Below are 14441 nucleotides of genomic sequence, written 5' to 3'. Positions count from 1 at the left end.
GCTGTTGTGCAAACGAACAACAAAAGGTGCATTATTTGTATTCACTACCTACCTATCTACTTATCTATACATATATCTACCTACATTTTTACTTTTTATTCCTATTACAACATTTTTTAATTTTGATTTTGATTACAGATCTGTAATTAATAAATATGCAATTGCATATTTGTCCTACATACTTATATTACTAAGAATACCTGACAATACGAGCGCTCGTAATTATATTAAAAATTCGCTTAAATCTAACGCTTCCTAATTAAACACTACAGTGGCTAACGATTATATCTTAATGATCATATACATAAATAAGTACAATGAATTTGTTGATTTTGTTGTCCTTATCAGAATACTTCCTGAAATATACTGAAAAAGGTTAGACATCATTTTTAAAAATAATAAAATTCATATAGCTTTATTAATAACTTTACGAGCTGTCTATATAAAAATCTAATGGGGTATAATGGATACCTATAATGAATTTGTTGATTTTGTTGTTGTTATCAGAATATCTCTGAAACAAACAGAAAAGGATTAAGTACAATTTTCGAAAATAGTACGGTTCAAATATTACCACTCATAAGAATCATTTTTCCTTTTCAATCATTTTCACCTAGTTTTACTTAATTGGATACATTGAATTCCATTTATGGACGCTAGATCTTATATTATATTTCATCCAGTCTATTATCCAATATTATTAATTCACACTTCCTATGAAGATATTTCTCTGTAACAGAAACTGATTAATTGAATTCAGATAAAGACAAAAAAAAATTAATAACTGGAAAGAAGATACATTAATAACAATAAAATTTTACAAAAGTCAAAGTAATTGTTAATAACTCAAAATCAATTTGATACGAAATATGAATTAAAAGCAAATTTCAGTACCAAAATAAAGAGAAAAAGATTTAGAAAAATATATATTTGTATATCTGTAAAAATATATATAAACAAATAGTACACAGTATTTTAATTGAAACAACTGTCTTTAACTGCAATATACGTACAACTATGACTCTACCCGACTTTATTGCATTATATTATTCAATACACCTCTCAATGCGAATTTATTGTAAATGGAAAAACTGAAAAGAAAATCGCGAGTGGACTTTGCTTTTCAGGAAAAGAATTTGAAACTTTATAAAAGTAATTTAATTAGCTTCTCCGTAGCTTGAAACGAAACACCACGATTAAAATTTAAAACTGAACAACTCGAACAACAATTATCCACTACTTTCGTTTAAATAAAGTAAAATTAAAATTTAATAAGCTATCTCAAATGAACAAATATTCCTTGAAATAATTTATCACCAATCATCACAAAATAAATTGAACATCCATTTTAAATAAAACTTTGAATAAAGATCTATTTAAAACTTTATCGTATTTAATAATATTCTGAAAATATTAAATTCATATAATATTTAATAGTATTTCCTATAACCGAATGCTCAAAATTTTCAAAATTAAAAAAAGGGAAGAAAAAAGAATGAGGGCGGGGCAGTGGGAGGGAGGGTACAGGGGAACCTGAAAAGAAAAGTTTGACTGCCCATAAGAGCAATCCCTAAGCAAACCCTATAAAACACACCGAAATCACACGCAACACTAATTTCAAAATTGCAAACATTCTGAACTATGACAAAACATCGGCTGGCAACGAAGGGTCTCACGCCCCCTAGACTTACGCCAGACGCTACATACCACCCACCCCGCCTGGACGTCGTAACGCCAGGACAGAGTGCACCCCTTCGCTAAGAGCGCTACCCGCCCGTCCAACACGTTGCATCCAACGGTGTCAGATTGACGGACGCCCATAGTATAGACAAAAGGACTACAGTTTAGAATATGGTAACATATTCTCATATGTTCCGTATTCTAAAACTGCGCCTGCAAAGGCCTAGTAATGCATGGGTATATCTCCCAGAGATGGTGTTCACGGTCTTAGGCCGCGGAATCCTTGACTAGCAATGGATTCCCACCGAATGTGAGTCATAGTTACTTCCACTAATTTAATAACAATCGCGAATTCAGTCGCAACACTAATTTCATTAATTATATAATATGTACAAAAGCGTACGCGTGAAGGTTGCTCCATTATACGCAACACTAAGCTGAAAAAAAGAAAAAAAGAGAAAACGCGAACTGTAACGCAACACTACTCAAATCTACCGAATTTTGTAAGACGCAACACTAATCTAAAAAAGGGGTACAGCCAATCCACGGCTGTACCACGGCAGCTGGTCCATAGCTGCCTTATGGACCATGGCAACTCCAGTGGATGGTTTTTGGGCATTTCTAATGCAAAACGCGAATATTCATTACCGCAACACTAATTAGCAGGGAACTCTATAAACTAATGCAAAGCAATCGCGTATTTATAAGTCGCAACACTGGGAAACAATCGCGCTGATGTCATTCGCAACGCTATCTTTAACAGACATGCAATTAAAATGCAGAAAAGGGGGATTCTCAAACCGTGAATTTTTTACTCGCAACACTAATTTCATTAATTATATAATATGTACAAAAGCGTACGCGTGAAGGCTGCTCCATTATGCGCAACACTAAGCTGAAAAAAAGAAAAAAAGAGAAAACGCGAAATGTAACGCAACACTACTCAAATCTACCGAATTTTGTAAGACGCAACACTAATCTAAAAAAGGGGTACAGCCAATCCAAGGCTGTATCACGGCATCTGGTCCATAGCTGCCTTATGGACCATGGCAACTCCACTGGATCGTTTCTGGGCATTTCATCATATATCGCAACTCTAATGCAAAACGCGAATATTCATTACCGCAACACTAATTAGCAGGGAACTCTATAAACTAATGCAAAGCAATCGCGTATTTATAAGTCGCAACACTGGGAAACAATCGCGCTAATGTCATTCGCAACGCTATCTTTAACAGACATGCAATTAAAATGCAAAAAAAGGGGATTCTCAAACCGTGAATCTTTTACTCGCAACACTAAAGCAATGAACATTAAAAAGCAAAACTCTCAAAAATCTTAAAGCAATCAACATTAAAAAGTTAAATTCTATTTTAAAGCAATGCAAGAAAGAAACGCGATATTTAAAGTTTGCAACACTAAATGAAAATCACGATAATCATGCATACGCAACATTAAATTGAGCCGTGATCGATATTCATTCGCTACACTAAATTGAACCGTGGTCAATATTCGCAACACTAAATTGAAAACGCGATTTGCCCAAAACCATGGGGGTCACGGGCCCCCTCTTCTCCTGCAATTACAAAACTACAACTACAGGCAAGCACAGTGACAAAGTAGTAACGATAATGATTTCCCATCCTTTTTTGCAAAAGGATGCAAAATCATTAGTAGTTCCCCTCTTGAAAGACAGTTTGTCGGGGCGCTTCGGCATATAGCCACTTCTTTCTTCGGGCGGTCCACCCACCTGAAACTTATATCTAAAGCTCGAGACTTGCAAATTCGCAAAATAAAAAAAAAACAATCAACAAAAAAGAAAAATCGCGAAACTCTAATTGACACGTGGACGAAAAAGGACTTTATATAAGTCGTTGTTCGTGCACACGTGCCGTGCTCGAGCAGAACTTGTGCGTTTCGTGCCATCGCGATCGCGTATGACGACTTATCAAGTCGCCAAAAATTTGAAAAATTGTACAGATGGAATCGAAGGCGAACGGCATACTCCGTTCGTATCGATGGTATCGTCAATTCTTCAAATATATTCCAGGTACAGGTTGGTCACGCGAAATTGCGCCTACCCGACCAAGAGACTGTGACAACCTGTCCCGGCCCTACCTACTTACAATCTATCACACACACCAGAAGGTATACTACCTACCTACCTAACGCTATATTTAAAAAAGGCAAAATCACATTCTCACAAAAATTCATTCCACGACCCCCATACACTCCACTCGGGCGCAAGAGCCTAAACTAGGGAGAACGTCCCGGGACGCCTCCGTCACCCGAGTTTCATCTCACATCACACTCTACGGTACGTACCATTTTTCACTGAAATCGTCTGGCAAGGCTAGCAATCATTGCGTATAATGATAATTACAAAATTTAATTAACTACTTTGATATAGAATATTTCATAATAATGGTAATAATCATGGTAATAGTAATGGCAATATAGTAATAGTAATGGTAATAATACTATTTGGTTTGTACGTTCATTGTACATCTTGTTGAATAAAATATTATTTCAAATTAAAAGTTAAATGAAAAAGTTATTAAACCGACGCAATCCCACAGCCTAAAAACACACACACCATATGTGGAAATTACGTCGTGCACGATATACTAACACAATGCCAGCCGCTTATTAATTATTATTCTTATGAACTAGGTCATCGTGCCCATTGCCTCTACCCATCCAAGTAGCACCTGGGCACGTGAATGGGCTTTGGCAATAAACACGGAAGGGGTTAAACCTGAAAATCCTGATCTACAAACATGATTAGTACATAAACATCTAACGGGCTAATATTTCACTATTTTAATAAAAGTGACTCGACTTTGTAAATATAAAGCTTTAAGAACAAATACTGAAAAGTAAAATTGAGCAACTATGACGCAAACATGGTGCACTGCTAATATCAGCTGGCAACGAAGGGTCTCACGCCCCCTAGACTTACGCCAGACGCTACATACCACCCACCCCGCCTGGACGTCGTAACGCCAGGACAGAGTGCACCCCTTCGCTAAGAGCGCTACCCGCCCGTCCAACACGTTGCATCCAACGGTGTCAGATTGACGGACGCCCATAGTATAGACAAAAGGACTACAGTTTAGAATATGGTAACATATTTTCATATGTTCCGTATTCTAAAGCTGCGCCTGCAAAGGCCTAGTAATGCATGGGTATATCTCCCAGAGATGGTGTTCACGGTCTTATGCCGCGGAATCCTTGTAACTAATTTGATTAATTAAATAATATAAAGGATTGAGTTTAAAAACCAAAAGGATTCCCACCGAATACTAGTCAGTGCATCGTCATATTTACTCTCGCGTCGGAAATTTCTCGCAACACTAATTTAATAAAGGCAAAACTCTAATAAAAAGGAATTTAATGTCAAAATTGAATTTGATATTTTATTAAAAGCAGAATTAAGAATTCTTTACAATGAAAAAAGAATTTATTCTGAAAATTAATAAGAAATTAAAACATCCTCGGGCGACTCCCTCCTCAGAGTAACTTTTCAAGAATACGCAAAATGTGTTGAAATAGATCACTCTGACTTGGAAATCTACCCGTCACGAATTGTCTTCTTGCACATAAATTGTTCATTTTTTCATGAACGTTTAAATAAGTTAAACTTCGCTATTGAATGAATGAAATTTTAAAAAATTCTCAAATTAGATTTGAATTTATAATGTACAAAATAATGTACAAAATCATTAATATGTATATCCAGTATACATATTACATAATACTATCAATATTATATTGCTTTGAACCATCGCAATAACTAAGTCAGATAGTATTTGACTTCTCTATTACAGACAAACTAAATAAAATTGTTTCGGTATTAAAATATTCTAATTCCACATTTAAAAACATTTAAGAGCATTCATGTATTTCATAAATATCTATTGGAATATGTGGAATTGAACTGATATTAAAACGCGGTGTACAAGAAGACCTAGCCTACACTAAATGAAATGAAACAATAAAAATGTTACTACTCATGGGTATAATCATACCCATGGTCACTATGCTTGTCAACCACGTATACAACTGGTAACCCGTGTCGATTCGGACCATTCGTCCTACGACATGATTGGGCACCAGAGGAACCATAAAACATGCGACTCACCGTTCGCAGATATACTCTTCTTCCGACAGTCAAGTAGGAGGATGGACAACACCAGGTAGGAGGCTGCCTTGTAGGAGAAGACGGAAGTCGTGAAGAAAATTCATCTGTAACAAAACAAAAAAGAATTACGGTTAATTTTGAAAATTATTAATTCTTATTGTAATAAAATTATATATAAATTTGGATTTTATCAAATATTAACAATGAAAAATAACTCTCAACTATCAAGTGTTGAAATTGTAAATTATTCTACTTGAATTAAAATTAATTAAATAAAGTAATAAGATACTTACACTCTTTCCTCATGGAGCAACGCCCAAGACTCCTCTTCAGTGGTGCACTGACTCTAATACCGGATATATCGAGCAATTAAAAAAAATAATTAAAAATAAAGATATAGATATGAAATATTAGTAACGCGACCGTGAATAATTTCCGGCGAACAATTGTAGTGATTCTACTTTCACGATGAAAAAGGAAAAAGCAGAGCCGCGATACTCTAGAAAATATTTTACAATACGCAGCAAACACTGACTCTACTATCGCGTGATTCCTAATCGTACAAACGCAACTCTATTCAGGGCCAGTTCACCCTTGTCAAAATCAAAACATTGGAAGTACGTGCAAACACTGACTCTACCGACCGCCTTGCGCGCGGCCACAACAATTCCTGGAAGAAAAGCTTAGTGAGCAGGGATTGGGCTGGGTGGAAATATACAAAAAAAAGAACAAAACATTCTTCCTGTTAAGCATTCGTTCAAGAAATACTGTTATGTGTAAATAGAAATATCAGTGTTCGTGAAATATTTTCAACGAACACGAATATTATTTGAGTTGAATATGGATCCTAGATAACATCGTAATAACGAAATGTATTACATAATTGTTGATAATTATTCCAATGAATATTACAAGGATAAAAAATCATTGTTAAATACATATAATAGACTATTTTACTAAAGTAGAGGATTTCTGTTGTTAAAATTGTAAGCATACTAAAGACTATTGAAAATTCTATTGCATCGTAATTTATAAATTGTCCAAATTCTTTTCAATAAGCAAAGTCCAATAATTAATCATGCTTAAACAGCATGTGATTTAAAAACGTGATTCTATTTTAATTTTAATTTGCATCGAAAGCTGGATATTATAATATAATTACTACGATTTAACAGAAATGGATTGTTTAAAATAATTTATAATTGCAGAATTAAAGCAATCATTTGGAGTAAAATACGAATTATTTCAATTTTGTTCTAATTTAAAACAAATGTATTAAAATACTAGACGAAATTATTTGATAAGATGAAAAATTAATTATTCTTTTTCTATGAATTGATTAAAGAACAAAAATATCTCTAATCTCTTCATTCTTGATCTTGGTACCAATTAATTATCAAAAATACTTACAATTAATAACGACTCAATGAAAAAAGTAATAATAAATGTTAATAATTGATTACAATAAATTAAAACAATACATTCTTACGAAATTCTATTTCAAACTTATATCAGGTGGCATGGCGTCCTTTCAATATCCATCAAGTATCTGTAACAAAAAAGAAATACGAATTTATGTACATAAAATATAATCAACAATAATAAAGTTATCATTAATAAACGATCGAACTATTATTTATGCAAAATATTTTAATAGATACAATGCTCACCTACTACTTATGCGCGAGGATGCTCTCAACACGTCTTACCACTTCGACGTTCGCGAGAGAAATGGCGAGACCTTCCTTCCCGACGTAGACCGGTCGCCATCGCTCGGCATTTTTCGGTATATTCCGGTACCGGCCGATACCTAAGCAAGTATACACGAACAAATCTGATGCTCAAGAAAGTACGTTATTAAATTGAAAACAGTAAATTGTGTAAAACAGTACTAAAAACATTCAATAATGTTTAGGAATTTAACGATATACAAGAGAAAATAATTCAGATACTGCTGTTCCACTCTTATTGTGCATTCGCGGCGAGAGCAAAAATTTTCAACTCACGTATTTTTGAAGAAAATGCCAGATTAATGTCAAAGATCAAGAATTCAGACTTCTCTTCGATATTTCTTTCCGTTTTTTGTACTTTTAACACCCGGTCGGCAGTTTAATTTAATATTTGAAGATGATTAAATCTTACCTGTTACAGACACGTACCAAACGGACGAAGCTTCGAAGAGAACTGTTGCACTCCACCACACTCCGTGCAACGCAGCTTTCAACGATGAATCTGATTGGTCTAAATAGGAGGACGCCATAATGGAATGACCAATCACAGACATTGGTAGAAACTTCGAATTGCTTTGTAACATTAAAAGAACGGAAAGATTAGTTGAAAATTATCAACACCATATTGAAATAAAGTTAAGATTACTTTTTCCACTTTAAAGCACCGAAATATAAGAAAGAAGATAGAAAAATACATAAGATATTAATGGTATTTAATAAATTATTATCATTAAAGCAGCATAAATGGGAAATTTCTCAAATTTCTACTACCTGGAGACTTGTACATCATCCCTTAGGTGCTCGTTTTGCTCTATTCGACCCAAAGAATGGCGCTTTGGTCTCTATTTGGACATACGATTCACAAAAATGTTTATATTACAAATAAATTAGTGCAGGATAATCGGATCCGCCATTTTCTTAACCGTGGACAGACACTAATTTCAATATTTTATCATTTTTTTACGATTTGGGTAATATAAAGACCAGACAGCCATTCTTTAGACAGACCTCCTGAACACGTCCCTCAAATTTCTTTACAATCTGTTTAGCACTTTGACTTATAGTCAAAGGTTCAGCAAGAAAGAAATAAGGTGAGAAATCGTTTCTGAGGATTTTTCTAGGGTCTGTCGGTAAAAACGTTTTTAGGGAATTTCTTTGGTAACTAGATCTAATTTTCCTCAGGACTATTCATTATTCTTCCTAATTACTTGATAATACAAACGAGTTTCAGTGATTGAAACGTAATTTCATTGATATCGATGAATATATAGTACGTCTGGTTAGGAATCATTCAAAAACTATTACATTATTCTATGCAGTTAATTTTATTTACAAACAATATGCTTGTCTATGACATTTTATGCACTTGATCTGTTATTTATACACTTTTAGCGGCAATTTAAATTCATTTTGTTTTAAGTAAATATTCATCGTTTTAAGTTTTCCATCAAGGACACACGGTATAAGAACTGTATACTGCAATTTTGTAACTAGCATTAATGACGTGAACAACGAGGTTAGAAATGCTTTCAATTTATTAGTCATGAAAAATTATACATTTCTCATGCTTGACAGAGTGGAATGTGTACAGTAGGTAGATGTACATAAATTTCAATTAAAAGTAAAAGTATCGTGAAACGTGAAACATTTCGGTGCTCTTTCATAGTGATGAGGTATTTACTTTCCTTGTCCAGTCGTAGTAGCAGCACATCATTCTTCTGTTATCCCAACGCTTTATTTTTCTTTTATTCTTGAATTATTGTAGTATATACAGTTGTACCATTTTTCGAAAACAACTTAATGAGGATATGAGAACTCAGACGCATTAATTTTACGTGGTTCCACGTTTGAGTTATTTTTTTCTTTTTTTCAGTCAAACACCTTATTAAAATGCCGTTTAAGTTCCATTTGAAGAAAAGTCGACAATATAACGTGGTTTCAAAAAATCAGTATGTGATCTGCATTGAATTATTGGACACCACCTCCATAGAATGTACATTGAGCATTGACAGTCTTGGTCAAGAATGTTTGGACAATGTGACTCAACGTTTGGGCTTAGGACAGCCAGAGTTTTTTGGTCTGCGTTATATCTCACGCCATGATTCTCTCTCTCCAAGATGGGTGGACATGGACAAGCCATTAAAGAAACAATTGGAGAAGGAGGCCAAAAGTTTCAGTCTATATTTAAGGGTGATGTACTATGTCACAGATGTACAGCTGATCCAGGATGAAATGACAAGGTATATAATTATATTTTAGATGTCTCAGTATCTCTTTATTGTTATTCATTTCTTGTACACTGTGTCTTCAGGTATCATTATTATCTTCAATTGAAAAGTGATGTGTTGGAAGGTAGATTTCAATGTAATTCCAGACAAGCTACTCTCTTAGCAAGCTATTCAATGCAGGCAGAGTTTGGTAATTATGATGCAGAGAGACATACAATGGAATGCTTACAGCAATGCACATTGTTTCCCAAGGTAATTGACAAAAAACACCCTTAGTTGGATTTGTTCAATTTATTTGTTATTTCACTCCTTTCAGGATGTAATTCAGGCAGACCCTGGAGGTCTAGATTCTCTTTTGCATACTGCTGTATGCCAATATAAGAATCTTATGGGTGTTACTCAAGCTGCATCAGAGGAATTATACATTTCCATTGTTATGCAGTTGGAGGGATATGGGAATGAAACATTCTCCACTAAGGTATTAACACTATTTTTAAGTTTAATGTGTTCTTAATGTTTTAGAAATGAAGATTTAAGTCTATTGGATTGCAGGATAATGGCAATAACGAAGTGATACTTGGGATTTCTATCAATGGGATCATGGTTATTTATCCTAACACACAATCGACACAATTCTACAGGTAACTACCCTCTTTGAATATTGATAAAAATAACTAGATGAGCTAAGAAAATATTTTTACTTCAGATGGAAAGATATAAGCAACGTTATTAATCATAAAAAGACCTTTAGAATAGAATGTCAAGCCGAAGGTGAAGAGCCAAAACAATTCATATTCAATGAATCGCGTAATGCGAAATATGTCTGGCGTTTATGCATAGCGCAACACACGTTTTATATGCAACATCAAGAGTCTCGTCCATTAGAAAGATCAACAAATGGGTATTTTGTAAGTACTATTGCTTTCGCGAGATGTAAAATATTATCGGCCCGTTTAAACAGAAACGATATATCGTATTCTAGGACAGCGATACTAATGACTCAGGGGATCACGCGGTGTCCGTAAATTTGGATAATAGGAACATGGAGGGTCACACAAGATGGACAAGTTATAATGATCTGTCGACATCGCCATATCCCGTCGTATCCGTGTCATCAACAGACATAAACAACTTACGTTCTTTACTTCCATCCTATAGACCTGCGCCTGACTACGAGACTGCTGTTCAAATGAAATACAATAACGGAGGAAACCCGCCTCAACCCTACTACGCTAATCAATCCACGATTGTTGGAGCCGATATTTCGTGCCTTCTCGGTAATGTTGTTAATCGAAATAGATACTAGATTTTTGCTAACATATACATTCGGTCAGAGCAAATTGTACAAACAACAGTCGTTTTAAGTATTATAAGTGTTTTCATGGAACAGTATTTTCTAGCAATCATTCACACAGACATATGTTATCGTTAAAAGAAATAGGAAATCCTATAGAGATTAATGGCAAAGACTGACATGCACAATTTTGGAAATTCTTTTTCCACTCTGTATGATTCATTTAAAGGTATATTATTTCTAAGTGTTAGTATTTTATTATAGTCCTGCTTATTATATGCTGAAAACGTATTTTATAATTCCCTTTACTAGACAGGGAAATAATCTTTCTGATTATATCAGTGTTCAAAACAATACATTGTTATACTTTAAAACATACAATAATGTTAATGTTGTATAACAACTAAAAGATATTGTACTGTACATACATGGCAACGTTATTTTTGTAATTAATAAGTTTAGCAAAATAAGATGTATTTATTGTTGTAACAAAAATAAAATTTATTCAAATTATAAACCCATAAATTAATTAATTTACAGTTCGTGTCTTAATAAACTTAAAACAACTTAAATATTGACAAAGAAATATCTTAATTCATAAGATCTCAAAGATAAAAATCAATTATCACATTTTAATTCTGCAGTAGCAAAAATAAATACTCTTTGTTGCTATATTAACAGTCTAACTACAACTTGAACAGATTAACATTTACATACTTACAGAAAATAGCAACAAAGCAGTATGCATCATTCCTTGACTTGAATTTTCTCAGCATTACTAATAGCTTCCAATAAAGATGCAGGGTCAGGTTTACTTGCAGTTGCATAAACTTCTACCTCAGCATCAAATAATGCTTGCCTAGTCACAGGTCCAATAGCAACTGCTTTTATGTTACACATATCGTAAGATATCTTTCTCAATGAAGCTATTATGTGTTCTACAGTAGAAGGACTAAAGAAAACAAATATCTTGGGACTATTGTCAAGAAACTTTAACAAATCCTGTTCCAAAGTTTTACTAGGCAAAGTTCTATATGCAATTATTTTATGGACACTTATGTCATTTTCATTAAGAATTTTTTCAATTGTTTCTCTTCCAATTTCACTACAAGGGTACAACAAGGGCTTCGACTTTTTTGCAATAGATGCAACTAACAATTCTGCTAATTCTTTGGAATTACCGGTCTGACTACCAAAGCAGTTCTCTGAACCTAAGTGACTTTTGGCAAATGACTCAGTTGCTGTCCCTACACAGTATACTGGTAAGGATTTCCAAGGGTGTAGGACGTTGTCATGTTTGGAGACAAGGCTGATTGCTTCCGCGGCGCGTCGACTTGTCAGTATCATTCCTATAAATATAACATTAAATAAAGATAATACAGATTTAAAAAGAATGAGAAAAAGTCAGGTGGAGTATCACTACCATGATACGAGAGAGGTGACAGAAGACATGCTTGTAGCTCGAATCCATTAATGAATTCGAAGCACAGAGTAGGTAGACAATCGCACACATAACCTGCGGTTTTTAACGTTTTTACGTAAGTTTCTTGCGAGTCGTTCTTTTCCGACAAACCGCGGCACAGTACCACCGATTTATAACGTATTGCCATATTCGCAAAGTTTATTATCGTCATACGCGCTAAAAGAAATCGGTAACACCGATCGTCGACTACACAAGCACTGACAATTTCGGAATTAACTCACGAATCAAAAGAAAACGAGTAAACGTCATTTAACTAATTATCGACGAGTCTTTAAACACTTAAATTTTTGCATGACCGACAAGATTCACTTAATATTCTCAGTAAAAACAATGATTGAAGCGGCAAAGATACTTCGTATCGCGGCACGGCGGCCATTTTGACTACTTAGTTCCTTAGAAGTCGTGACCGCAGGATGGCGCGTTCGATACTACTATCGAACGGCAACTTCGATACTCGATCTTCGAATTGAATTTTCAAACGAAGAGCGCGCGATGTCGCTGCAAATAGGGATAGGTATTGATTTCATTGTCAATTTTATTGAAACACTCTTTAGGGTACACAAGCTATCCTAGATAAGCATTAAGGAAAGTACAAAAAAAAAAACACACATTAAACAACTGGTTACGGAATCACAAAGTGGATGTCTGTTCTTACGATCCTTAAACGTAATCATTCGAACGCGTGCATTCGAAGGTACAACGGTCCTCGACCCTTACGCATCGAGTATTTCGCCATGAAAACACCAACCATAAAAATGCCGTGTCCTACGTAATGCAACCTAATAACGTGGACAACGATACTATATCCAATGCCCTGTAACGAACTAGACTTAATGGGAAAAGGGGAAAAGGATGGGTAGGACTAAGGCGCGGTAATAAAGCGTGTAAAATTACGTATATGCGTTGGTGGGTGGACCGGGACGGGGTATAAGGAATTTAACACGGTAAACACTGGCAGCATTGCAAACTGTTCTCCTGGCAAAATCTCGGCGAACGTCGACATACGGGATACTCGTTCCTTGGGTCACGAACGATTATAGCGCACAGAGTTCCGCCGTAAAGGGGACCGAGTGCCTTCTTGCTCAGATTCATTGCGCAAAATAGAATGTATATGTATATCATGAGAATCAAAAAAATCTACACCTTCTTTACTGTTACAACTAGGGAAACTTATATGTTACAGAAATACGTAAAAACTATATCAGGGAAAATCGATGACCGGTGTTTGACACAGGATTTACAATCCGCTTCTGTTTCGTCTACATCATATTCTTGGCGGGATTTTCATATTATAAATGCATCATCTCTCTTGTTGAGTTTCATTTAAAACGGTCTATTAAAATACGTTTGCAGCTATGATGTAGCCATTCCGATAAGGGAACGAGTCAAATTTAAGTATCGAATTCTCTTGTATGGAAAGAGAAACATTGTAAAAAGTCTAGCCTATACTATCGTATGCTTAGAATCTACTTAAATAATAATCACAAAAGTGAGACCAAGGTCCAAGGCGCGTGAGCTGGCCAGGACCATTAACCGACAGGCGGTCTCGACACCTGATTTCAGGAGTTTATTAAACAGCTCCTGTACGCGATCTTGGCTGTCGTAGGCTTTCGTCGACGTCCTTTGAAGCATTCAAGACAGAACAAAGTTAATGTAAAAACAAACAATTTGATCGTTTGCATTTCGCAAAAGGGCACTGTGCGGATCATTTTGGTCCCATTCTTTCGTTTGAGGTTTTATCAGTTCAAAGCAGAGAACATCACAGGTGTAATCGAACTTTGGATACGAGCTGTGAGAAAAAGATTGATCAAACTTCTGTCTAATGATAACCCAAAGGAATCTCCCAGTACCAGAATTGTCGTAGTAAAAACACACAGACATG

General features: G+C 35.0%; 2 protein-coding genes and 1 long non-coding RNA gene across 3 annotated transcripts; 1 reads left to right on the top strand and 2 right to left on the bottom strand.

Annotated features, from left to right (window-relative positions):
* Positions 1-7204: 7204 nt before the first annotated feature.
* LOC117602800 (uncharacterized) lies at positions 7205-8208 on the bottom strand. The gene is made up of 3 exons (XR_004581027.2): positions 7967-8208; positions 7495-7634; positions 7205-7373 (listed from the first exon to the last, which is right to left on the bottom strand). It is a non-coding gene; the product is annotated as an uncharacterized LOC117602800 (long non-coding RNA).
* A 709-nt stretch (positions 8209-8917) lies between these two features.
* Pez (protein tyrosine phosphatase non-receptor pez) lies at positions 8918-11088 on the top strand. Its single transcript, XM_034321234.2, has 7 exons — positions 8918-9148; positions 9428-9794; positions 9866-10034; positions 10099-10260; positions 10335-10423; positions 10489-10690; positions 10765-11088. The coding sequence occupies exons 1-7, from the start codon at positions 9136-9138 to the stop codon at positions 11086-11088; spliced, it is 1326 nt and encodes a 441-aa protein (XP_034177125.2). The 5' UTR covers positions 8918-9135.
* On the bottom strand, positions 9231-12951 carry Uros1 (Uroporphyrinogen III synthase 1). The gene is made up of 2 exons (XM_034321252.2): positions 12500-12951; positions 9231-12425 (listed from the first exon to the last, which is right to left on the bottom strand). Exons 1-2 carry the CDS (start codon positions 12708-12710, stop codon positions 11824-11826), a joined length of 813 nt encoding a protein of 270 aa, XP_034177143.1. The 5' UTR covers positions 12711-12951; the 3' UTR covers positions 9231-11823.
* Positions 12952-14441: the final 1490 nt, after the last annotated feature.

Source organism: Osmia lignaria, chromosome 12 (genome assembly GCF_051020975.1).
Source record: "Osmia lignaria lignaria isolate PbOS001 chromosome 12, iyOsmLign1, whole genome shotgun sequence".
NCBI lineage: Eukaryota > Metazoa > Arthropoda > Insecta > Hymenoptera > Megachilidae > Osmia > Osmia lignaria.
This window is presented reverse-complemented; position numbering and strand designations above follow the sequence as displayed.

Excerpts from the sequence above, each read along its gene's own strand:
- Pez (XM_034321234.2), top strand. Across the intron at positions 9,795-9,865 it reads ATCCAGGATGAAATGACAAG|GTATCATTATTATCTTCAAT; the intron begins GTATATAATTAT and ends CTGTGTCTTCAG. Across the intron at positions 10,424-10,488 it reads CAATCGACACAATTCTACAG|ATGGAAAGATATAAGCAACG; the intron begins GTAACTACCCTC and ends TTTTTACTTCAG.
- Uros1 (XM_034321252.2), bottom strand. The coding sequence starts at position 12,710 with ATGACGATAATAAACTTTGCGAATATGGCAATACGTTATAAATCGGTG. Across the intron at positions 12,426-12,499 it reads GTCACCTCTCTCGTATCATG|GAATGATACTGACAAGTCGA; the intron begins GTAGTGATACTC and ends TTATATTTATAG.